General features: G+C 32.9%; 1 protein-coding gene across 3 annotated transcripts in view; it reads left to right on the top strand.

The window, feature by feature from the left end:
- The window catches only part of Dennd4a (DENN domain containing 4A), a 113732-nt gene that overhangs the window by 70732 nt on the left and 15032 nt on the right, over positions 1-27968 (top strand). The window contains exons 14-24 of one of the 3 annotated variants that reach the window (XM_076850967.2): positions 2155-2288; positions 4603-4738; positions 5077-5283; positions 7388-7516; positions 7771-7912; positions 8669-8797; positions 12007-12123; positions 12775-12906; positions 17574-18667; positions 25794-25983; positions 26937-27031. In XM_076850967.2, the coding sequence (XP_076707082.2) occupies positions 2155-2288; positions 4603-4738; positions 5077-5283; positions 7388-7516; positions 7771-7912; positions 8669-8797; positions 12007-12123; positions 12775-12906; positions 17574-18667; positions 25794-25983; positions 26937-27031 (2505 nt within the window). Of the gene's footprint in view, positions 1-2154; positions 2289-4602; positions 4739-5076; positions 5284-7387; positions 7517-7770; positions 7913-8665; positions 8798-12006; positions 12124-12774; positions 12907-17573; positions 18668-25793; positions 25984-26936; positions 27032-27968 lie in introns of all 3 variants that reach the window. The other 2 variants (XM_076850966.2, XM_076850969.2) reach the window with 2 other exon arrangements.

The raw sequence follows: 27968 nt of genomic DNA, 5'->3' as shown, positions 1-27968 counted from the left end.
GATCCTCTTGCCTCAGCCTCCTAAATAGCAGGAGTTAATAGGCATGTGCCACCAGGCCCAGTTATTTTCTTAAAATTAGAGTACAATGAATATGTTTAGCTTTTACTTTCTAAGAAAGTCTACTAATTTTGAGTACTAACAAGGTATGTGATTATCTAGCTTACTAGATTGATTGTATAATTGTTAGTTTCATCATATAAAAGTCTTTTTGACGAACTATAAAAGAAAGTTCCAGTTGGACATGGCAGCACACACCTGTAATCCCAGAGACGTGGGAGGTTGAGGCAGGAGTACCGCAAGTTCAAGTCCAGCTTCAGAAACTTAATGAGGTCCTAAGCAACTTAGTAAGAGTCTGTCTCAAAAAAATAAAAAATAGGGCTGGGGATGCCTCTGGATTCCATACCCAGTACTATCAAAAAAAAAAAAAAGAGAGAAGAAAAGGTACCTTCTCTTATGATGAATTTTAAGTATCCTTCAACAGAATTAAAATACATGTTGGTTCTAAAAGCAATATATTCTGCCTTGTTTATATTTTTATTCTGAATATTTATTGCTTTTGTATCTTTTTAAAATAATAAACATTAATTTTATTTGGAACTAAGCAGCAATATAAAGAAGAAACTATTTGCTGGTAATTCTATACCCAGAATAGTTAGTATTTTGGTAATTGTGTGTGTATGTTTATGGGAAAAATGCATAAATACATAACATACATAATCACTCAAAAAATTAAGAATCATTGTGTGTGTGTGTGTGTGTGTGTGTGTGTAGTGATTTGGTAGTCTTTTATTTTTCATTTGTGAACATTTTCTTTTGTCATTAATTATAATTCTCAAACTGTCCTGATGTTGTATAGTTCACTCTATGTATAGACAATTTAAAATATTCTTTAAACCTGGACGTTACAGTATATAATGAAGTGAATTTATAATCAACAATTTATGTAAGATTTTGAATATACTTCTTTTTAATAGAAAATTTTTAAAACTTACCTTTTTGGTATACTTTAAGATTTAATCTGTTAATAATTCTTCCAACTTATTCATTCTTGGTATGGGGTTGAATTTTTCTTAACAAATACAGTTCTGTGGATTGTATTTTGTCATATGTTTGACATATTTAAATGAACACTTGTTCTGTCCTTTACTTTATGAGTTCTTGTGGGGCAACTTAGTCTCTATAAAGTTTTTAATTTTTCTGGATATGTTCTTGCAGTATAGTACCTAGGAAAAATAGTACTACTGAAGTGCTTTCAATATTATTTTGCCTGGAGTTTTCAGTATATGTACTTTATACACACTGAAACAACTTGGGAAAATTTGTTAGATTTAGTATAAAGTTTAAAAATTACAGCCCAATATCCTAACACATGTGTGTGCATTTAAAAAAACATTTGTTGAGGACTGGGATTGTAGCTTAGTGGTAGAGCACTTGCCTCGCATGCATGGGACACTGGGTTTGATTCTCAGCACCACAAAAAAAGATAAATGGAGATATTGTGTCCATATACAACCCAAAAAATATTTAAGGAAAAAGTGTTTGTTGAATAATTAATAATGCAAAACAACATTAAAAAAATACATTGGGGGCTGGGGTTGTAGCTCTACTAATTAGTTAGTACTCTACTAATTTTGAGTACTAACAAGGTATGTGATTATCTAGCTTACTAGATAATGGCAGAGTGCTTGCCTAACACGAATGAGGCACTGAGTTCAATCCTCAGCACTGCATAAGAATAATAAAATGAAAGTATTCTGTCCATCTACAACAAAAAATTTTAAAATACATATACATTGGGACATGTGGGTCCTATCCTGTCCTGTTTACCTCATTTCTCTTTTCTTTCCCATAGAGAGGATAATTTTCTTGGTGTTCTTCTAGTACTTCTTTCTGTAAATACAAACAAAATAAATATATGTTCTTATTTTTCCTCTTTTATTACTCAAAAGATAGTATACAGTATAAAATGATTTTCACCTTGGTATTTTCATTTAATTATCTTGGAACTCTATATAGGGATAGAGAACTTTTTCTTTTTAAATAGCTCTTTAGTGTATACTAGTGAAGATATTTTATTTAACCATTACCCTGTAGATGAACATTCATCTAATCAATGTGGGGTTTTTTTAATCAGTATTTTTTAAACTTATTCAGGTTGATATGGACAAAAGTGGTGAAGTGCGACTCATAGAATTGGATGAATCTTTCAAAAGTGAACATACTGTTTTCGTAACACCACCTGAGATCCCACATCTACCCAATGGTGAAGAACCCCCTTTACAGTACAGGTATTCAAGAGGCAGAATGTTTGAGATTGAAAGAGAGAAGCAATCCATCATCTGTGACATAGCTTTCTAAGGACTGTGGTATTTTCAAAAATCCAAACTTTACAGATCCCTAATTTTTAGGTGGTAAGCAAGCTTATCCCACATCCATTATTAAGTTTTCAGGTATAAATGGAAAAAATATGTAACTTTGCATAATAAATACTTGGGTAACACTCTAATTATATCTATATAAGGATCCTCATAAATATTGATTAAATTTATTGACTTCCCCTCACTGAAATGCAGCATTTTTATTATAGAATTTTGATTTTCACTTCTCACTAAAGCTGATTCCATCACTTGCATCCCCTTTTCATTCCATACATACATTGATTAATGTAACTTAGTTTATAAAAAGGTTAAATCTAATTTAGGTTCAATATTTAAGACCTTGATTTGTATAAAATAATTTTAAGCTATTCATTTTTTCATAAACTCATGAAAATTCAGAATTATTAGAATTTATTGTTAATTTAGGAAATTTTGTCTGAGATTGCTAAGTGCTTGGTCTATAGGTTTAAATGTTATATTGTCTGCTTTCAAGTCTAATGAGGAAGAGAGAAAGATCCTCAGCATAGTAAAATGAAGCTATAATAGAGGTAGATTTATTTTTTAGTTTCTAGTACTGTGCATTTACTACCTAAAATTGTATTTTCCTTAAAACTTAAAATTTTTAAAAATTCTCTAATAATACTTTCTTACTTCATTTAGACTCTAAACTTTTAAATTTTACATCTGTAATTCATTGAGTCACAGTTTATTATTTTCATTGGAAAAGGATTTTCCTGATATCCTCATGTATGGATTAAATTCTTCATTGTATAGATGAAAAGTAGTGTGACAGATGTTTGTGAATGTAGATTAATTCATAGACCATTTGATTCTACTCTTACTGTTCATCCGCTAATGATGTTGCTCATATCACTTTTTAAAGTATGTCTTTTATCCTTTTTTTAATGATTTTTTTAGTTGTAGATGGACACAATACCCTTATTTTATTTGTTTATTTTTATGTGGTACGGGGGCTCAAACCGAGTGCCTCACGCATGCTAGGCAAGCACTCCACCACTAAGCCACAACCCCATCTCTTTTAGCTGTTTTTTAAAATATTTCTTATAATTTCTCCTTTCTAAACAAGATATCGCTCTGAGATTTCTTTTGTACTTTACACTGCTTAGTCTGCTTTTAGTATGTTTCACTAGTACAGTTTTGTTTTACTTTCTGTGGTTTGGTTTTAACTTTTTAATTTAAATTTTACTTTCAGATTTGGTCCTCTACTAAAATTAGTTAGCTTAAAAAGTTACCAGTTTTTAATACAGCATATGTAATTTTTTTTCTTGAGACTATCAGTATAATTATGTTATAATCACTGAAAAAACAATTGAAATTGGTCCTCTTAATAAAAGATGACTCATTGTAAAATGATGAGGTATTTCCATAAGACAAACAAAGTGGTCTTATTATCACCCTATATAGATTCAGTGCCTTTTTTTAAAGGGACATGGTTTTCCTGAACTTCTTTGCTGTTTTATTCCAAATTAGCATTCTGTCATTACTAATATTTTCTTATTCTATTAAATTTTCCTATAGGAATATGTAATAGATATTATTTATCATCTTTTGTTACTACATTTCTTCTTAATTAAGACTATATGTCTTTAAAATATTTAAAATAGGCTGATTGTTACTTGGGGGGATTCTTTTCTTTTTTGCATATTTCTTCTAGCTGCTTCCTTTTAAATATCCAAAACACCTTGCTGTAGCACCCTGATGTTCATCCAAAGCAATGACATTGATGATTGCTTTGTTTGAAAAGAGTATTGATTTGGTGGGCCCTTTTCCAACAGCCACATTTTCTAATGTTTGCTGTCTCTTCTTTTAAAAGTTTGAGTTATTTTGTAATTTGATGTCAAGTTCAATTAAATGTATTGCCCACCCCCAGATATAGAGTCTGTATTTAACTATTACACTTCTAAATATTATGTTAAGAAAAGCAGGGGCTGGGGTTGTGGCTCAGCGGTAGAGTGCTCACCTAGCACGTGCGAGGCGCTGGTTCGATCCTCAGCACCACATAAAAATTAATTAATTAATTAATTAAAGGTTTGTGTCCAACTTAAAAAATATTTTTTTAAAAAAAGAAAGAAAGAAAAGCAGCATTAGCATTTGCAATGCTAATAGCAAGATAGTTAAATTCTAAGATAGGAAGTTTTCTTAGCTTGTAACTACTGTGATCATCTATGTATGCTTGAAATTTCGTTTTTCTTTTCCAAAACAGCTATAATGGATTTCCAGTTCTTAGGAACAATTTATTTGAGAGACCTGAAGGATTTCTACAAACACGAAAGAACAAATTGCCTTCAAAATCAAGTAGCCCTAGTAGCCCTTCTCCCATGTTCAGAAGAACAAAACAGGTACTTTTAAATTTTTGCAGTTTTCATGTAATCAAATATTAAACTGACATTCATTCTCCCTTAATATACTTTACCATCCACAAATAACTATTATTAGATTATAATGCTCCTAATGCAGTATGAAGATCCAGTAATCTGACCTAGGAAATTAACCTGAGTATCTTATTCTTGAAATTTATTGCATATTGTATGATAAGATTCAAGAGGAAATTTAAAAATATATTAATTATGGACATATTTTCTATGGAAATATTGTGACCTTTATCTGCTCAACATTCAGTTCAAGAATGATGTCTGAGAATATTAATTTTTATGAGACTTTTTGCATTTTTTCCTAGGAAATTAAATCAGCCCATAAAATTGCCAAGAGGTATTCTTCTATCCCTCAGATGTGGTCTCGGTGTTTACTACGACACTGTTATGGACTGTGGTTTATTTGTCTGCCAGCTTATGTGAAAGTGTGTCATTCCAAAGTCAGGGCTCTGAAAACAGCATATGATGTGCTAAAAAAAATGCATTTGAAGAAGATGGATCCACCTGATGAGGTATCAATTATTCTTTAAAATACATTATTCTAATCCTCAAAAAAAATAAAATACTTGGGAATCAACCTAACAAAAGAGGTGAAAGACTTATATAATGAAAACTACAGAACCCTAAAGAGAGAAATAGAAGAAGATCTTAGAAGATGGAAAAATATACACTGTTCATGGATAGGCAAAACTAACATCATCAAAATGGCGATATTACCAAAAGTTCTCTATAGGTTTAATGCAATGCCAATCAAAATCCCAAAGGCATTGCTTGTAGAAATAGATAAAGCAATCATGAAATTCATATGGAAAAATAAAATACCCAGAATAGCAAAAACAATGCTAAGCAGGAAGGGTGAATCAGGCGGTATAGGGATACCAGACTTCAAACTATACTACAGAGCAATAGTAACAAAAACAGCGTGGTACTGGTACCAAAACAGGCGGGTGGACCAATGGTACAGAATAGAGGACACAGAGACCAATCCACAAAACTACAACTATCTTATATTTGATAAAAGGGCTAAAAGCATGCAATGGAGGAAGGATAGCATCTTCAACAAATGGTGCTGGGAAAACTGGAAATCCATATGCAACAAAATGAAACTGAACCCCCTCCTCTCGCCATGCACAAAAGTTAACTCAAAATGGATCAAGGAGCTTGATATCAAATCAGAGACTCTGCGTCTGATAGAAGAAAAAGTTGGCTACGATCTACATACTGTGGGTTCAGGCTCCAAATTCCTCAATAGGACACCCATAGCACAAGAGTTAATAACTAGAATCAACAAATGGGACTTACTCAAACTAAAAAGTTTTTTCTCAGCAAAAGAAACAATAAGAGAGGTAAATAGGGAGCCTACATCCTGGGAACAAATCTTTACTCCTCACACTTCAGATAGAGCCCTAATATCCAGAGTATACAAAGAACTCAAAAAATTAGACAACAAGATAACAAATAACCCAATCAACAAATGGACCAAGGACCTGAACAGACACTTCTCAGAGGAGGACATACAATCAATCAACAAGTACATGAAAAAATGCTCACCATCTCTAGCAGTCAGAGAAATGCAAATCAAAACCACCCTAAGATACCATCTCACTCCAGTAAGATTGGCAGCCATTAGGAAGTCAAACAACAACAAGTGCTGGCGAGGATGTGGGGAAAAGGGTACACTTGTTCATTGTTGGTGGGACTGCAAATTGGTGCAGCCAATCTGGAAAGCAGTATGGAGATTTCTTGGAAAGTTTGGAATGGAACCACCATTTGACCCAGCTATTCCCCTTCTCGGTCTATTCCCTAAAGACCTAAAAATAGCATGCTACAGGGACACTGCTACATCGATGTTCATAGAAGCACAATTCACAATAGCAAGACTGTGGAACCAACCTAGATGCCCTTCAATAGACGAATGGATAAAAAAAAATGTGGCGTTTATACACAATGGAGTATTACTCTGCATTAAAAAATGACAAAATCATAGAATTTGGAGGGAAATGGATGGCATTAGAGCAGATTATGCTAAGTGAAGCCAGCCAATCCCTAAAAAACAAATGCCAAATGTCTTCTTTGATATAAGGAGAGTAACTAAGAACAAAGTAGGGACGAAGAGCATGAGAAGTAGATTAACATTAAACAGGGATGAGGGGTGGGAGGGAAAGGGAGGGAGAAGGGAAATTGCATGGAAATGGAAGGATACCCTCAGGGTTATACAAAATTACATACAAGAGGAAGCGAGGGGAAAGGGAAAAATAATACAAGGGGGAGATATGAACTGCAGTAGTGGGGGTAGAGAGAGAAGAGGGGAGGGGAGGGGAGGGGAGGGGGGATAGTAAAGGATAGGAAAGGCAGCAGAATACAACAGACACTAGTATGACAATGTATAAATCAATGGAAGTGTAACTGATGGGATTCTGCAATCTGTATACGGGGTAAAAATGGGAGTTCATAACCCACTTGAATCAAAGTATGAAATATGATATATCAAGAACTATGTAAAGTTTTGAACAACCAACATTAAAAAAATAAAATGAAAAAAAAAATAAAATACATTATTCTAGATTTAGGTACATAGTATCTTTGTTTTTATACACTTTTTACCTTGTGTTTCAGGTGTGCTACCGCATTCTTATGCAGCTCTGTGGACAGTATGATCAGCCTGTGCTTGCTGTTCGAGTGCTTTTTGAAATGCAGAAAGCTGGTATTGATCCCAATGCAATTACTTATGGTTACTATAATAAGGTAATCATTTTGATTTAATGGAGGAAATTGTTTTTGTAATCATAAGACCTTAATTTAATTGCAGAAATAATTGATGCAGGGGGTTATTTGGCATTTATTTTAGAATTTCCAAAATAATTGTCTCAATGAAGCAATTTTTGTTATTCTTCATTTTATACAATCTACTTTAATATTCTTTTGCTGGATTCTAAAGCCAATGTATGTTCATTTATAAATATTATCTTACAAATTGTTTTATTTTGTTGAATGAATAGGCTGTTTTGGAAAGTACCTGGCCTTCAAGAAGTCGTAGTGGCTATTTTCTTTGGACAAAAGTAAGAAATGTTATTTTAGGAGTATCACAGTTCAAAAGAGCTTTAAAGAAACATGCCCACTTATCACAAACAACTCTCTCAGGTAATTAAAGGTTCTTAAGGAATGTATGTATTTTACTTTTTCTTAAAAATTAATTGACTAGTTATATTTTATATTTTTAGAAATATTGAATACTTTAAAAATATTGAATATTTTTAGGTTTATATTGCCATTAAACATATTCACATACAAGTTGACTATCCTTTATCCACAGTGCTTAGGACTGGAAGTGTTTGAGATTTGATACTTTTTTTGGATTTTGGAATATTTACACATATATATATATGAGTAAATATTTGAGATAGGATCCATTTCTAAATATGAAATTAATTTATGTTTCTTAACATAAACATACATGTTTATATACCTTATACATATAGCCTGAAGGTAACTTTATACAGTATTTTGTGTGCCTACTTTTTGATTGTGATCTATCATATCAGATCAGTTGTGGAATTTTCCACTTGTGGTGTCCTGTCAATACCCCAAAAGTTTTGGATTTCAGGGTTTTGGATTGGGGAATCAAACCTGTATTAGAGAACTCTTCCCATTTAAAAAACACCACATTTCACTTTTATTTCCCCTTACTTGTTAAATGTATCAACCTTTGAAGGTCTTTGTTTTAGCATTCATTCATAATTCATAGTATGCTTCTTTGTTATAGTTGTATGCTGGTTATGTGGTACTTTTAATGTTGTTATTACATTAGTAAATTTTTAGTTTGAACAGCAAACTCTAATGTGTATTTTTGGTATCTCCTTGAGTAGTAAAATACTATTAAATTGTGTTCTTAAGCAGATGGCAGTGACCTGGATGCTGTTAGTCATGGCAGCATGGATAGTGGTCATGGGACACACACTGTGGAGCAGGCATCTTTTAATACGGGTTTAATCAAAGTATATGCTACTGATGATAGATCTAGTACAGGTTCGTGTGTGCTTATGTATACATTTATTACAGTACATTTTAAAAATTAGAGCTGCTAGCCTATATTTTAAAAATTTTTATTTTTAGTGATGTGTTTAACTGTCACTATTTAATTTTATATTAGGTACTTGATTTTATATTAAATTTAATAATTATAAGCAATTTTATTTATTCTTTATTTGAAGGATTATAAAGTTCTTTATTAAGTATTTACTACATGATAATTCAGTATCCAATTAACTATGGGTAGCCACAGATCTCTTCCTGTCTTTTTTTTTTTTTTTTTTTTTTTTTTTTTTTTTGTAGTTTGGGGATTGAACTACCTGGGGCTTTGCACATCCTAGGCAGTTGCTCCACCACCAAAGTATACCCCCAACTCCTTACTATGTACTTTTCTTGAATAAATTCTTTGTAATTATGAAAATATTGTTAGTTTTTTTTTAAAGAGATGTCAAGCTCTGTTTCTGAGTTAATGATGTTTTACCAATGTCAACTTCCTGGTTTTAACATTGTTATATGGATATATAAGGTATTATTGGGGAAAACTAGGTAAAAGTACCCCTAGTAATTCTCTATACTGTACTAGTTTTATAACTTCTTCTGAGTCTTAAACCATTATATTTTTTCAATTTAAAACACAAAGTTATAATAATTTTAAATATAAAAAACAACATTCTCTCATTGAAGGTAGCATTGAAATATGAAATTTATACACACACATAAACATTTTCTGTTAAAACTGATGTACTTGAAAATGAATTATTTGCATTATTCTGACTTTTTATTATTACACTTCAAAAAATTACATGACTTTTGGGGCTGGAGTTGTGGCTCAATGGTAGAGCCTTTGCCTAGCATGTGTGGGGCACTGGGTTTGATTCTCAGCACTGCATATAAATAAAAAGATAAATAAGATCAATTACACTTCTTTTTTAAAATTATATAACTTTTGGGGGAGGGAAGTACTAGTGATTTTACAAGGGTGCTTTATCACTGAGCTGTACCCCTAGCCATTTTTATTTTTTGTTTTAAGACAGAGCTCATTAAGTTGCCAAACCTGGACTCAAACTTGTGATCTTCCTGCCTCAGCCTCCCAGTTACTAGGTTTACAGGTGCCACAGCACCTGGCTTACATGGGACTCTTTAATATAGTATAAGCACAAGCTCATAATGGACAGTTACTTTAAATATAGAAGCATTACTAATAAAATATGAAGGCTTCTGTCTCTACAGATTGCAACATTATTTTGGTCTGCCTCCTTTTATATCTACTTTTAGTGCTGATAAGCACTTAATCAATTGATAGTAAGCTGATTGTGGTGAAGCATAATATTCATAATAATCTTCTTTGGCTGGTGTTATTTCTTAGTCATACCATATGGAATGTGGAATTTAGTTATTATAGAGACCATCCTTGAGCCTTATCTCATTTAAAAAAAAATGAAGAGATACCTCTTTAATTTTAACTATGGCTTTTGCAAAAAGCTGTCTTAAAACAGTACAGAATTAGGGCTGGGGTTGTGGCTCAATGGTGGAGTACTTGCCTGGCACGTGTGAGGCACTAGGTTTGATCCTCAACACCACATAAAAAAAATAAAAACAAATAAAATAAAGTTATTAAAAAAAATATTACAGAACCAGAGCCGGGCATGGTGGCTCATGCCTGTAATCCCCGTTCCTCGGGAGACTGAGTTAAGAGTATCCAAGTTTGAAGCCAGCCTCAGCAACTTAGTGAGTACCTACACAATTTAGTAAGACCCTGTCTCAAAAATTAAAAATAGGCCGGGCGTGGTGACACATGCCTGTAACCTCAGTGGCTTGGGATGAGGCAGGAGGATCTCAAGTTCAAAGCCAGCATCAGCAGAATCGAGGCACTAAACAACTCAGTGAGACCCTGTCTCTAAATAAAATACAAAATAGGGCTGGGGATGTGGCTCAGTGGTTGAGTGCCCAGTACCCCAATAAATAAATAAAGAAAAAGGGTTGGGGATGTGGTTTAATTGTAAAGCACCCCTGAGTTAAATCCCTGACAGCAAAAACCAACCCCAAAAAAACAAAAGCAACCAACAATAGTACAGTACCTAATAAAAGCATGGTTTTCATCAAGATTGTCTCAAGTATTTTGATTTTTATGTCTTTGAAAGTGAGATCCAAAAACTTGATTAGAAAAACTACAATCTGAACATTATAACAAAAAATAATAATAAAAGTAAATACTTTAGATTTCTTTACAAGTTTATAAACCATTTTATTTTCAGTCTTGCATAATCATGATAGCCTTTTTTTTTTTTTTTTAACAAATCTGGGAACCTAAATTCAAACAAAAGAGCTAAAGGGGTTTCTTAAAATCACACATCTCCTAAGATTCAGAACCTTATTTTTTTGTTTTATTATTTTTTAGTTTTTGATGGACCTTTATTTGTATTTATTTGTATGCAGTGCTGAGAATTGAACTCAGTGCCTCATACAAGCTAGGCAAGTGCGCTACCACTGAGCCACATCCCCAGCCCCAGAACCTTATTTTTTGATGCTAATTTCATGGTAACAGTTTTCTAAAAATGATAGAAAGCCTAGTTAAGAAAACAATGTATTAGAAGTTTTCTTAAGTCAATGTAACTTTTGTTTGTCTTATTAACTTTTAACACTAATTTTGTTTCTTATTCCTATGGATTTGCATTCATATGTAGTTCCATAATTATTCAATTGAATTTTGAGAAAAGTTAATTGCTTGTCAGTAAATTTAAAGAAGCAGTACTTTTGGTAAAATCATTAGACATGCAGCTTCAGAGATGTATGTGTGAATGTTGTTATGAATTTCCTGTAGATTTTCCTCCATATACACAATGAGACCTCCAGCGACAAGTTCCATTTCTTAGTTGCAGCTCAGACTTTCAGTGAGAAAGGTCATGGACTTGTGTAAAAATTATCTGACTTGTCTATGTCTGCTCACATAATAGTATGAATGTACAGTTTCTTTTGACTGCAGAATGGAGCCAGAAGTAAATTATTTTGAGATCATCTCTGTTACATTAATGAGGTTTGGGGAGGGGTAGCTAACAAAATAATGTTTTTTATTTGAATTTGTCTAGACAATTTTCTATAAGTGAATCCAAACACTAATTAATATGTTGCTCCTAATTCCAGTTGCTTTCACTAAAGTCATTTATGATGAAACAACATAATAGCATGTTGTTTAATTTTTTCCCCAGGTGGTCAGTCTGATCTTGGATATAATTCATTGTCTAAGGATGAAGTTACAAGAGGGTATACATCTACTGAGGACATTCAAGAAGAAAAAGATAAAAAAGGGAGTGACTCTAGTTCTTGTAGGTATTGTTTAAGTTGATATTGCATAAAATTGTGAACTTATATTTATAAAAATACAAGTTATTTTAAGTATAAACGCTAGTTTTGCTTTCCATTTTCCCGTGAATTGCTTCTCTTCTCCAGTAAGTCCTCTTTACCATCTGATAGTTTCATACAAATGCTTCCAATGTAAGATGTATAGTCTTAGTGACAAAACATTCTTCAATCAAATACTGTTAGAATGAATGCTATATACCATAAGACAGTCTTACTGTGTAGAAAATTTTCTTGAAACAGAGACCCTTTTCTGAGGTATTATAATAATTTTATTTAAAATTTGCTAATGGACTGTGACTACTGGACTATAACTATATTTGGGTAAATATAGTTTTTTTTTTTTTGCCCACCAAAATGTCTCTTCTACAACTAAAGAAGAAATATAAAATTTGCACATAAACCTCATGCATGACCAGTACTTAGTAATTATATTCACACTTTGAGGTCTCAAATAATGGGATAACTTATTCATGGTTGACAAACATATAGAGAGTTTTCCAATATATTCTCATTTGTTTTCAATAGAAATTGAAGACGAAAAGCTACTTCTCTTTTTGCCTCCTCCAATCTATATAGATTCCATTTCATTAGCGTTTTCATTTTCATCTTTGTAGTATCAGAGAATGAGAGTGCAAAAGGAAGTACTGATTGCCTTCCTAAGCTCAGTTATCAAAGTTCTTCCAGTATAGTCCGCCTCAATGGTTCAAGTGACAACAGTGCTGTTAAAGTATCAGGAGAAAGCACAGGTGAGTTTAAAATATACATTTTTTTGTGCAGAATGAATTGTATCTACGTGGATAGTGAATCTTTATTTGTAAAGAAGTCTTAATTCTCCAGTTTTTTTTAAATATATTTGTGCAGCCTCTCATGGTATAGCTTAGTAGGTAGAGTTTTATATTTTATAACATACTTTATTCAAGCTTTCATTATTACTGAGTATAGGGGCACATATTAAACTTGTAGACTGACTTTTGAATTTGGGCTGTTGGGACTTTTTAGAAGGGGAAATGTGGGAGAAAGAGAGGTAATAAGTTTGAGGTAATCTATAGCTAGCCAATTTTTAAATGAGGCATATGATTCTTTAGTCTACATACTGTTTCTGGGTTTTCAGAGGAAAAAGGGTAGTCCTTCAGATAGTTTAGGTGATAATACCCATTTTTTTCTTTTCAAGGTGTTTTTATATACTATTTTTATTTATTAATAGAGCAATACTTAAATTAGTGGGAGAGGATATTAGCACGAATTTTTTTTAGTTTTGTTGATTTTATTTTTTTTTAAATCCACAACAATTAGCACTAATTTAAAAATGAGAAAATTGAGTTATAATCTGACATTGGCAGTTCACATAAATTATCAGTAGTTAATGGAAAAGTCAGATTAAAATCCAGGATCATACTTGTCCTCTTGAATTTTTCACCAGACTATTTTGCAGTGGTTAAATGAATGTAAGATTGAGAGCTTCTAGTCTGATACATAATTTAAAAATTTTGGTATTAACTCACTTTTCCACCATGTTATAATCTAAGGAATATTGAAGAACTTATACTGGAATATCTTTATGTATGGCCTTATAATGATGTTTATTTTCCCATCTGTTTTTCTAACATAGTTAAAAATGCCTCTCTAACTCAAGGGTGGGTAGACAGTAGCCCAGATTTGGCCAGCATCCTATTTTTGTTCTGTCCCACAAAGCTAGCAGTGGTTTTTTTATGTTTTTTTTAATGCTTAGGAAAAAAATCAAAAGAAAATATTATGTGACACACAAATTATTCAAAATTCAAACTTCAATGTTTTTAAATGAATATTTTGTTGTAACACAGCCATACTCATCATTTATATATTGTCCAGTTGGTTTTGTACTTCAGCAGTACAGGTGTGTAGTTGTGATAGGCACCACTTGGTCTGAAAAAGTAAAATTATTTTTTATTATTAATTCTTCTTTTCAGAAAATGTAGAGTCCTACTATCAAATAAAAATTTAGATGACCTCTAATTATCTTACTTTCCATTTCCTTTTTTTTTAGTTGTAGATGGACACAAAATCTTTATTTTTATTTATTTATTTTTATGTGGTGCTGAGGATCTAACCCAGGGCCTCACGCATGCAAGGCAAGCACTCTACTGCTGAGCTACAACCCCAGGCCCCTTTGCATTTTGTTTTTAAGTAATAAACTTTTAAAAAGTCATTGGTATCGTGGAATTACCCTATAACAATTTAGTCTTTCCTAACCATTTTATAACTATAACCTTAGTAACTGACATTTGATGGTCCTGTTTTGTTGTGCTTTCATGCTTAGTTTTTTCCTTAGGATCTGCTTTTGTGAACTTAATAATGATTGCAAGTCATCCTGACTTTCTACCAGAGTAATAAATAACTAATTGATCACCTGGCATTCAATTCTCTAATGTTTAACAAGTCAATTTTATAAAAGCCTGTAATGGATTTCCTTAGTGTGAATTAGAATTGTTAGTTTATTCTTCATATTTTTGGCTTTAAAACATTCCCATCTGTTAAGTGCTATGGGCTTATCACTACTGCCAAAGACTTATATATGGACTTATAGAAATTCTTATTTTTCAATAACATTTTTCTCTTAAAATATACTAGCATATACTAGAATTCAGAACAAATATATGTATATTTTGTTTATATCATTGGCTATGTGTGTGTATAAATACTGAGTATATATAGCCAAAACAGCTTCTAAATGATACAGGAGTATAATAAACAAGGAGATTGGATATTGAAATAAAATCATCACCTTACGGTTCTCTTACTATTATCTTGAGAATTTGATGCTTTGATAAACGTATATTGAACTGATGAGAGTTCAATCACAGGAAAGTTTAACTTGAAATATTCCTCTATATTCAAATTCTGGTTTTAGTATGCTTTAACACTTTGTTTTTAGTTACTCATACTAAAATATGTCATATTATAATGTATTATAATTTGTCATATTCTGAGTTGATGTAATGGCCACAGTTTTCAGTCAGTAAAAATTTTTTGAGTTCCTGCTATATGCTACCATATGCCAGGTGCTGCTGGGAATATGGTAAGCAACAAAAAATGTAGTCCCTGCCTTCATGGAGGAAGCAGATGGGAGTATTGGAAACACATTAATCAAATAAGTATAAAAATTAAATACTGTAAAGAGGATTGTAAGTTGCTATAAGAGCATATGATAGATGTGTCTTCTGTTTGGGGGGACACTGGTCAAGGAAAGCTTCCTTGAGAATATGAGCTTAGACTTGAAAAAGGAATAGAAAATAAATAAGGATATAGGTTGGAAAGGAGATGTAAGGGAGTGCATCCTGAGCAGAAGAAACCATATGTAAAAGCCTGTGTCACAGTGTGTTCAGAGAAAAGGCTAGCTTAACTAGAGCACTTTCAGCTTTAAATCTCAGAAAATATAATTTACAGTGGCTTCTACAAGTTGAGGCTTATTTTTCTCAAATAATAAATTCAAAGTTATTACCTTATATACATATATGATTACATGACCAGTGTGATTCAACATCACGTACAACCAGAAGAATGCGAACTTATGCTCCATTTATGTATGATGCATTAAAGTGCATTTCACTATCATGTAAAACTAATTAGAACAAATTTTAAAAAAAAATTTAAATGAATATAATAAAATTCTCCTCAATATTAAAAAAAAGAAAAGAAATTCAAAAGCAAACAATTATTCTAGATGTCACCTCAGAGTCTTTGCCATCAGTTTTCTTGACTTAACCAGGATTATAATATGGCCACTCTTTTCAAGGCAATAAGAATGGGAAAGAGGTTACTTCTATCCCTTTGGTCAAGAAAAAATGTTCTTCCAAAACCCTTCAGAAAGGGCCACCTTAACACCACTGGCCAGAATTAGGTTATAGAGCCACCTGGCTCAAGGAAGTTAAATAGTTTGCAGCTACTGTGTTAGAGGCATGTAGAATCCAGCCTGGTCTACTAGAATTTAGCATGAATATAAATTTAGGATTGGGCATACTCTACGGGGCCTTGTATAGTCTGTTATCTGTTCTAATTTGCATGTTCATAATTTTTACAGCTCTTTACAGATGTAAAGAACATATGAAACTGTACAAAACAGAACTCAGGCTAGATTTGGCTCAAGGTGTAATTTCCCAGCCTCTCCTAATCTTTGTCTTTAGGCCATGCCATAGGACTGACTTTACAAAGGACCCTTGTATATCTATTCAAATGCAATTACAAAGTATTATCTATAGGTTACAAGGTTCCTCCAAGTCTTCTATAATATTTAACCTGTCAAGCAGAAGGTTTCCCAAGAAAGAGTTTTTTGGTTTAAGTCCTCAATCTTAAACCATAAATTGATATGGGGAGGGGAACACTTTGCCTCTCTGACATGCTATTTTTCTTGTTATTGGCATATGCTTATTTAAAAATAATAGTTTGTAATATTTTATGGTCTCAGGCTGGGGTTGTGGCTCAGTGGTAGAGCACTCACTTAACATCTAAGGCACTGGGTTTGATCATCAGCTCCACATAAACGAACAAACAAATAAACAAGGTGTGTGTGTATATATATATATATATATATTATGGTCTGTAGTATTACCATTTATCCCTGTTCTGCTACCTGCATGCATCATATAGTAGAAAAAAGGTACATTTTGGTAATTACCTAGTTATAGAGATTTGATTCAATTGTATAAAGCAAAGAATAGTTAACAATACTGTACCTAGATTAATACTTTTATAAGACTCCTACATAATGAGAACAATTTAGGTGATTGGAAACCTAGATTTCTGCATTCAACGTTGTTATCTAAGTAATTTGGTAGAAAGCGGAAGACAGTATTTCTGAATAATGTCATTTGACTGTATGAACTTGTAATCAGTATGTTAAGAAAAGGTAAAATTATTCACATCTATATTCATAAGGATTTGGAGATTTTAAAATAAATTTTTATTTATGAATAAAGTTAACATAGCTACCTTATATTGGTTTGGTGTTTTGGAGTTTGTTTTTCATTTTAATGAGCAGAAGCCTCAGAATCTAAAGATCATTGAGCACAATCACAATTGTATAACCATTGCTATTTAATCAATTCATTAAAATTAATGTAAATATAATTTATAAAACATAAATATTAATGTCTAGAACATACCACTTACATTTAGACAAATCTGAATTTGAATCCCAGTTGTACCATTTAAGGATTGGGTAACTTTGGGCTAAGTAATTAATTTCTCTTTTTTTCTCAACACATAAAAATGTTGGACTGGTTTTAATAGATGATATAAGTAATGTACCTAATATGATGTCTGTCAAATAATAGGCAGATCATCAGTACCTGCTACTATCTAGAATTTAAAATATTTAAGATGACTTGTATTTGCACATTACATTTTCCTGACTAAAAGCACTTTTCTTGTTTTATAGAAAGCACACCTGAGCTGGTATTAATGTCATCTGTTGAGGATACAAATAAAACCGGAAACATTCAAAGTAGATGTTTCAGGAAAAGACATAAAAGTGACAATGAACCTGATTTGGAGCAGCAAACGGCCTGGGGAAATAGAAATCGTAATCTTAGTGGAGGGGTACTGATGGGATTAATGCTGAATAGAATTAATCAAGAAGCAAACACTGGAAATATAGTTGAAAAATTAGGAGCTGATGCAAAAATTCTTTCAAATGTTATCTCAAAAAGTACAAGACCAAATAGTCTTGATATTGGAAAACCATCTTTAAGATCAAAAAGGGACAGTCTAGAAAAGGAATCCAGTGATGATGATACACCTTTTGATGGTTCTAACTGTTTGACAGATAAAGTGGATTCCCCTGTTATTTTTGACTTAGAAGATTTAGACAATGAAACAGATGGATCAAAAGTCGGATACATTACTGCGCAAAATCCCAAGAGGATTCAACGTATGAACAGTAGCTTTTCAGTAAAACCTTCTGAGAAAACTGATGTTGTAACAGGATTTGATCCCCTCTCTCTTTTGGTGGCTGAGACGGAACAGCACAAAGAAGAGGAGGAGGATGAAGATGATAGCAAAAGCATTTCAACACCATCTGCTCGGCGTGATTTAGCTGAAGAAATTGTGATGTATATGAATAACATGAGCAGTCCTTTGACAAGTCGTACACCAAGCATTGATTTACAGCGGGCATGTGATGATAAGTCAACCAGTAAGAAAAGTCCAACACTGGTCAAGGCATGCAGAAGATCTAGCCTGCCTCCTAATTCTCCTAGGCCAGTGAGACTTACCAAATCGAAAAGTTACACAAAAAGTGAGGAGAGACCACGGGATAGACTCTGGTCTTCTCCAGCCTTCTCACCTACTTGCCCATTTAGGGAAGAATCTCAAAATACATTAACTCATTCATCACCTTCATTTAACTTAGATACACTACTAGTACCTAAACTAGATGTTCTAAGACACAGTATGTTCACTGCTGGCAAAGGAGTTGCAGAGAAAGCAAGCAAGTGGTACTCAAGATTCACCATGTATACCACGTCCTCTAAGGTAAGTTTTGTTGGCATTTGCTCCTTTTACTTTCATATACCCACCACTACAAATGAAAGCCTTCTCGTTGTACAAATGTGTTTTAATCATTCTGTTTACACACAGCTTTATAAAAAGGACTCATGGGATGTAAAAGTTTCGTTAGGTGTCAGAATTTGAGCTGAAATAGCTTCAAAAAGAAAGAAGATGAAGGTTATGTTTATAATTCACTTTTGAAAGAAAGTGATATGTAGCTAGAGTAAGAAATTTGTGTTAAATATAAATACTGAGTTTAAATATTTCCCTCAAAATACATCGTTTTTTCAGTCAGTATCCAATATGCCTTCAAAAACTACCAGCCAGACATATAATTTCTCCTTCTTTTTAGGATGATATAACTTATGATAGATCTACATAACCTCCCAAGAGCAAAAATCTAGATGAAGTACAGAAAGTTTCTATTTACAATCATCAGAGAACTTATAAAGCAACTATAGAAAAGAGAGGCAAGATTATAGAGAGAATTGCAGAGAGGAGCTGAAATTCTATAGCCACTTTTTCCCAGAAGGCATTTGCTAATTATAAGCACAGAGAATGAGTTCTAGCCCCAGGCTTTGCTTTATCAAAGAACTGTGGGAAGGGGATGGGGAATGGGTGAGTAAAACAGAAGACTTGAGGGACCTCAAATACCCAGAAGGTTTTTTACCTTTAAGACATTTTCCAAATACTGATATTACATAAGATAGGTAAACAGAAAGCATCTGAAAAACAGAGTTCCCTGCATGGTTCTGGGAACAGAATAACTAGTACTGATGAGCTGCCAAGGGAAGAAGCTTTGGTGACTATATCAGGTCATCAATGCTACAGAGCTGTCCCTCAGGGGCACTGGTAAGCTATGGATAGACTGAGCTGGACCCAAACTGCAACCTAGACTTGACTCCAGCTCAGCTCTGTGATTAGATTAAAATAGTCAGTCTTTAGATGGCAGAGGAAAGAGTGTGCTCTTTCTGAAAGAATTAAACATGTACAGTTTTTATAGTTTTTTATATACAGTGTCTGACATTCAATTAAAGGTAGTTATGCCAAGAGACAGGACTATGGCTAGAAACCAGAAGAAAAATAAATAGAACCTCGGATGATCCAGATACTTGAATGAGAAAGAGTCTGTGAAATAATTATAAGATATTCACCATAGAGGAAAACATATAAAAAACGGCTGCAAAGATGGAAAATTTCACCAGATAATTAAAATCTGTTTTAAAAGGATCAGATGTAAATTGTAGAGCTGAAAAATATATTAAAGATGTGGGAGATATAACAGCAGATAAAACACAGAAAGGCTAGTAAACGAATTGGAAGGAGTGTAATTAGGAAATATCCACACTGGACATACAGAGAAAAAATAGAAAATACAGCAGAATTGGGGGTGGGGGGAGTCATTAAAAATACCTAACATTCGTGTGACTGAGTTAATAAGAAAGAGAATGGGAACAAATACTTTAAAAGCCAGTTGCGCTGGCCAAGACAACAAATGCCTATAATCCCAGTGATTTGGGAGGTTGAGGCAGGAGGATTACAAGTTCTAGGCCAATCTTAGTAACTTAGTGAGATTCTGTCTCAAAAAATAGAGCCAGGCTCAGTGGCACATGCCCATAATCCCAATGACTCAGGAGGCTGAGGCAGGAGGATCGCAAGTTCAAAGCCAGCATTAGCAACTTAGCAAGGCCCTAAGCAACTCAGTGAGAGGCTGTCTCTAAATAAAATTTTAAAAGGGGATAGGGATGTGGCTTAGTGTTTAAGTGCCCCTGGGTTCAATCCCCAGGACCTAAAATAAATAAATGAATAAATAAAAAGTAGAAAGGATTGGGGATGTAGCTCAGTGGCAGAGCATCTGTGGTTCAATCCTCAATGCACTGTCCACCCCCCAACACCTAATTGCCAAGAAATTTCCAAAAATGGAATATACCAATTCACATATTTAAGAATTTCTGCAAATGCCAAGCAGAATAAATACAAAGAAGACCATACATAGTTATATATTGTTAAAATAAAGATGAAATACAAAGGAAAAATCTTAAAAGGTACTAGAGAAAAAAGATAAATTGCCTTCAAAGGAGCAACGCTAGGAAATGAATAGTTGTCTTCAGAACAGAAACTATGATGTTGGAAGACACTGGTAAGATGCCTTTAAGATGCTGAAAGAAAATCACTGCCAACCTGTTTAACTATACTTAGCAAAATATTTTTCAGAAGTTTTATGGTGAGAGTTCTGGTTCCACTGGGGTAACATAAGGCCATCACAACCCATTCCCTCTAATGATTACAACTAAAAACTCCAGACAAAATATGTAAAAAATAAATAACTGGGACTTGGGTTATAGCTCAGTGGTAGAGCGCTTGCCTACCACATGTGAGGCCCTGGGTTCAAGCCTCATAACCACGTAAAAATAAAATAAAGATATTGTTTCTATCTACAACTAAAAAGATATGAAAAATAAAAAATAACTATCTAAGAATTCTAAAAGAAAAATGAGCTGGCAGATTCTGTGGAGGGACCCACACAGAGGTAAGTTTCCCGTTTTCTTTTCTCATGCCTCCTTACACCAAGAGCGATCACAGTGTACCATAGCTATTCTAGCAGCTAAAATTTCAAAAGAAACTCAGATTTTCTGATAGAGGAAGGAAAAGGGGCTCTGTGGAATCAAGAGTTGGACAAGAACATCACGCAAGTCTCATCCTAACTCTTTGAGTTACACATACATGGAACAGGATGCAAACAAGCAAAGACAAGACTTATTACAGAAATTAATTAGGAATTAAATGACTGCCTACAAAAAACACACTCAGAAAGTAATTCAGTTGATTATATGTTAAAACAAAACATCACCAGTACAATAACAGTATCCATACTACACAGCCTAACATTCACATTATCCAATATAAAATAAAAAGTATTTGATATAAAATATTTGAAAGGGCTGGGGCTGTAGCTCAGTGGTAAAGTGCTTGCCTAGCATATGCAAGGCCATGGGTTCAGTCCCTGGCACCACACACATGTACATACAAAATAACTAGAAAAACATGACCAACTCTCAAGGGAAAGACAATCCTAAGATGATCCAGATGTCAGAATTAATCAGAAATTTTAAAGCAGCTATTATAACTAGATTCCATGAAGTATTTTTTATTTTTTTTAGTTATATATTACAGTAGAATCCATTTTGATATACTGATACAAGCATGGAATATATTTTATTCTATTTAGGATCCCAGTCTTGTGGATATACTTAGTATTGAGATTCACTGTGGTATTTTCATACATGTACATAGGAAAGTTCAGGCAGATTGATTTCACTGTATTTCCTATATGTGAAGCATTTTAAAAAAATGAAATAAATGAAAATAAAGGAATTCTCAGCTAGAAACAGAAACTTAAAATCTTTGCGATACAAAGTCTGAAAGAAACTCATTGGATAGATTCGGTAGCAAAATGGAGATGACAGGAAGGAGTCAGTAAACTTAAAGGCTGAGTAACAGAGATTACCTAATTCGCAGAACCAAGAAAGCAAAAAGACTTCTTTAAAAAAAAGGGGGGGGGGACAGAACCTCAGGAACTTGTGGGACAATATCAAAAGGTATAAATAACATGCATGTAATTGGAGTTTGAAAGGATTGAATAAAGTGATTGTGGCAAAAAATATATTTGAAGAAGTAATAATTGAAACCCTCCAAATTTGGAGAAAGACAGATTTACAGATAGAATAGACTCAACAAAATACAGAAAGGATAAATTCAAAGTAAACCATACCTGTACACATCATAAGCAAATTAATAAACACCAAAGTTGTCCATCTGTTAAGAAATATTGAAAGTTGTTAAAGAAAAAGTATACATTACCTATAGAAGAATGAAGATTTGAATAACCATACATTTTTATCATAATCTGTGGGGGAAAGAATTTAATGGGAAATCACATCTTTAACATTCTGAAAGAGAAGTTCTGTGAACCCAGAATTTTATGTTCAGTGAAAATATTCTTTAGGGGTAAAGGTAAAAGACATTTTCAGATAAAGGAAAAGAATTCATGGGCAACAGACATGCTGTGTAAGATGTGCCAAAGGAGATTCTTCAGGCTGAAGAAATGCTAGAAAGAAAACTGGATCTTCAGGAATGAAGGAAGAGCAAAATAAATGTAAATAGTTGCCTCATATAAAAGACTATTTCTTTGGCCTCTGAAATTTCTTAAAAATACTTGTAATTGTCTAACACAAATTATAATATCTCATAAAATATAATATTATCTCAAACTTGGATGTTTAACAGGAGTGAAGAGACTTACTCCACTTATCTTTATTGTAGTTATGTTATCATATGATACAATACTAAAACTCTAGTAGACTGCAAATGATTATGTTTTTGTATTCCCTAGAGCAGTTGTGTAAAAATAAGATATAGCCAAAAAGCTGATAAGAATACTGAAAGAAGACAGGAAAAGAAGAACAGAGAAATAATAGACCAAAATACAATCCCTATCAATAAATCCATATCGATAATTAAGTGATATTTGTCTGACAACCTCAGTTAAGAGGCAGAAATTGACAAAATTTGTATTACAGGACCCTGTTGCCTACCAGAAATAACACTCTTAAGTATAAAGAAACAGTTTTGTTCAAAGTGAATGGAAGACAAAAACTATACATTGCAAATAGTAATTGTAAGAAGCTTTCGTGACTGTTTTAATAGAAGAGAAAATAAACTTTAAGAGTATTACTAGAGACAAAGAACAATATTTTGTAATGATAAGGCACAAGTCACTATGAAGACACAACAGTTATCCATGGATATGTACCAAATCATTGGACCATGAAATAATGACACAAAAATTGACAAAATTCAAGGGAGTTCTAAAATTTTAATAGATTTTAAGACCTCTCTTCAGCTATTGGAACAGCTAACAAAAACTGCTCAAGACAGATCTGAACAATCAGCTACCATAACATAATTGACATTTTCAGAATATATGTTCAATGAGTACAGAATGTATATTCTTTTCAAGTGCACATGGTACAATAATCAAATTAAACTATTTATAACTTAAGTTAGGTTAATAGAGTACCAAAAATCAAATTGTGTACCATATTTAACAATAAAACATTATCATTATTCATTTTAAAAGCAGGATCAAGGCAAGAAAACATGCTAACACCTGTCAGATTTCAGTATTCTGGATCTTCTAACAATGCCAGAAGATGAGAGAAAAGAAAAAGAAATATTGCAAAAGAATTAATAAACTCAGTATTATCAAGAGAGATTATTTGCTACCATTGAAAAAACTTTCAATCAGTAAGATAGCAAGAAACAAATATTTTAAAAATAACTTCCCTGTATTTGACAGCCTGTGAAAAAAAAAATATATATATAAGCTAATTTACCATAACAGAAGCCTAAAATGTCTAGAAGCAAAACCAAACTGAAACATGCAATGCCTACATAAGTAGAGCTATAAGACTTTAGTGAAGTATATAGTGTACCCAGTATTGAAAAGGTGTCAGTTTTTCCGAAATTCCAAGGGTAGTCTGATTAAAATACAAAAAGAAAAAGAAAATAACCCTCCAAAACAACCAAACCAAATACCAGGATAATTGAACAAACCATATTTCACTGGTATAGAATTTATCTAGAAGATCATGAGAATAATTGGGACAGTCTTGAAAAGAAAATGTGGAAGTACTCACCAAAATAGCAAAACAAATGCTTAAACTATAAATAAATGTGTTTTAATTAGTGCAAAAGATGATAAGTGGGCCATGGAATGGAGGAAAGGCCAGAAACAAAAACTATGTGTAGGGGCTGGGGTTGTGGCTCAGCAGTAGAGTGCTTGCCTAGCAAGTGCGAGGCCCTGGGTTCGATCCTCAGCGCCACATTTTAATTAATTAATTAATTAATTAATTAAAGGTATTGTGTAAACGACAACTAAAAAAACTATATGTAAATAGAATGGAATATGAGATAACAAAAGTTATCAAACCAGTTGGGAACGAGAATATTTTTGTTGGAATAATTAGCTGTTCATTTGGGGGAAAGTCAGATTCCTACCTCACATTGAACAAAAATAAATTTAAAAAGCCTTAGATGGATTAGACATTGAAGTACAAAGAAAGATGTTTTTAAAATGTTATTTTTATCATTTTGGTGTGAAGAGACAAACCTTGGAACACATAAAGAATGAAAAGATTTGATCACATAAAAATGTTAATGCCGTATGTGATGAAAATTAATAACACAACTATAGAAAAAGTAAGTTGTATCATCTAGGCAGCGGGATTATAGATGTTTAAAAACATGTTTTCATACAAAAGTCTTTTTAAAAAAATAGTTATAGAGGGCTGGGGTTGTGGCTCAGCGGTAGAGCACTTGCCTCACATGTGTGAGGCTCTGGGTTCAATCCTCAGCACCACACAAAAATAAATAAACAAAGGTATTGTGTCCATCTGCAACTACTTAAAAAAGTGGGGTTTTTTTCAGTTGTGAATGGACACAACACCTTTATTTTGTTTTTTTATTTTTATGTGGTGCTGAGGATCAAACCCAGTGCCTCACGTGTGCTAGGCAAGTGCTGTACCGCTAAGCTACAACCCCAGTCCCACAAAAATCTTTATCTACCATATTTTCTTACATATTAGTGTAGCCAGAAAAAAATTAACTTTTACATTAGTATCCTCAGAAATGAAAACTAATGAGCATGTGTTTTTGAAATCTAGATTATTGTGGAAAAGAATAAAATGTAATTCTAATGGGGTCATAGTCTGGAAGATCAAGAAGGAAAGAAAACAGGACGGAAAATAAAACAATAAATGAAGAGTCAAAGTCCTCTAAGTTGCCTTACTAAATGGGGATATATCTTGCTGGAAGTAAAAAAATTATTTCTTAAAAATTGATCTCTAGCCTGCTTACTCACTTACTCAAAGTAGGACTCTTTGTATAATTGGTTGGGGTTTTTTTGTTTTTGTTTTTGTTTTTTTGGTCCCCAGAAGTTGTTCATTAATCATTTGGGTAGTTAGGTGGTCGTGTTTCTTCTACCTTAGAGAAGACTTTTTTAAAATAATTTTAAATATGAAGGAAATTAAGCTTATAATTATGTCCTTAGGATCAAAGTTCTGATCGTACCAGTCTTTCTTCAGTGGGAGCCCAGGATTCTGAATCTACCTCTTTGACAGATGAAGATATCTGCCATGAGTTGGAAGGAGCTGCTTCCTCCCAAGAGAGCAGTGCCACTTCAGGGACCAAGGGAATTGATCTCAGTCGAGCAAGCCTGGAAAGTTCTGCCTCCCTAGAAGGTTTGTCCAAATAGTCCTGTTTGATTGGCAGTACCTTTACTATTTTTCTTTATGATTTAATTTGTTCATCAACTTTTTAAAAGCCTGAAAGAAATCCAAAGAAAAATGATAAAAGCCAAGGCACTTTTAGAGAAGACTAGTTTCCATTCCCACCCCTCATACAGTTCTCTTCCTACCTTTCATTGTTTTTTTTAAAAAATGTAAGTATAAGTGGTTTTTTTATATATACTTATTACTTTCCTATCTTATTCAAAAGGTAACTATAAATTCTTTCCCACCCATCGCTTGTCTTCACTTAACAGTGTAACCTGAAGATCATTTCATATCATTACATAGTGGTGTTCCTCCTTCATTTTTACAGCTGCATAGTTCATCATATGTGGTTGTATCAGTTTATTTTAACTACTTCCCTATTTATCGACATTAAATTTCCAGTCTTTCTAATGCTATTGTATATGCATATACATATGTACATATATATATATACATACACATATATCATGTCATATTTTTGCAAGTGCATATTGTTAATTGTCATTTATAAGAACTCTCTTCTGAAAAAGTATTTGAGAATCTAGTGTTTAGCATAATTTCCTATCCCCTCTATTTCTTGTGAACTGGTAGTTTATACCATTACATTTTGCACTGAGAAAGATTTTTTACGTAATTGTTGTTTCTGAATTATTTTTAATATTTTGAACAGAAAAAATATCAATTTTATCAGAGAATTTATGGAAATAGAAGATTCTTGCTGGGGTTATGGCTCAGTCGTAGAGTGCTTGCCTGGCATGGGTGAGGCACTGGGTTCAATTCCCATCACTACATATAAATAAGTAAATAAAATAAAGCTCCATCAACAACTAAAAATATATATGAATAATTTTTTAAAAAATTCTTATATCTTTTCTCATCAATTTTAATGGTTTTGTTGTTTGTTTTTTAATAATGAACAGGATCCCTGTCAAAGTTTGCCTTACCTGGGAAATCAGAAATGACATCTTCCCTGAACACGAGTAATGCAAATATCTTCCAGAACTATGCAATGGAGGTATACAATTTTATTCAAGAGTATCTTTTTGTGTTACTTTATAAAATGTACATTTCTCAAGTATTGATGATCCTGGTATAGTAATAAAAGTTTAATATGTAGCATCTGAAATTTTAGAAAACATATCTCACCTGAACAAAGCTGAAATCCAGTTTTTGGATATTCATTATTTCAGATTGTTGAAGTCATATTACTTTATTAGGGCAGTTCCATTCTTTCTTTGAGATTTTTCAGTATACATAAATATTTTCCTTTTGGCATTTTATTCATTCCTTGTTATATGTATTCTCTTTGAACATTTATGTCACATTGTAAACTCTACCAATTTTGCTGGGCAAGCAAACTTTGATGAAAGTGCAGGAAGCTCTTTTGGCACTCGGTTGTCAGCTTCTTCTATCATGGTTTTTCATCTTCTGTGTCAGTTCGATGTGGATCTCTATCTCTGCAGGGTATGCTCCTATGTCCCGTTTTCTTACAATAAAAAGTTATGCTTTTATACTTTAAAACTCTTCCCTAATTTTTCTGTAAAAATTATAGTAATTAAATTATGTTTGTGAGTGTGGCTGCTGTTTCATGCTAGGTTCCATAAAGAAATTTGCATATAGCTGGAAGACAAATGATGAGCATTGATGTTGCCATTTACAAAGTTTCTGTGGCTTCGGGAATTTATGTAATTTATAAATGTAATTTCGACATTTATAGTTATCTACTGTTGAGCTTGTTAAACTGTATAGTGATAGACAAGGCTTGTTTTTTGTTTAATACCTAATTTGATACCCTTATACACTTAGATGTTACAACCAGGTCAAATTACTTTATAGCTTTCTGAGTTCTTTCAATCACTTTACTTACTATAAACCAATACAAATTTGTGGACCAGTACTGGTTCAGTGACCATACTTTTGAGTAGCACTGATCTATAATTACAGATATCTAT

Source organism: Callospermophilus lateralis, chromosome 3 (assembly GCF_048772815.1).
Source record: "Callospermophilus lateralis isolate mCalLat2 chromosome 3, mCalLat2.hap1, whole genome shotgun sequence".
Lineage (NCBI taxonomy): Eukaryota > Metazoa > Chordata > Mammalia > Rodentia > Sciuridae > Callospermophilus > Callospermophilus lateralis.
The sequence above is the reverse complement of the archived record's forward strand: the minus strand, read 5'-3'. Positions and strand labels throughout refer to the sequence as shown.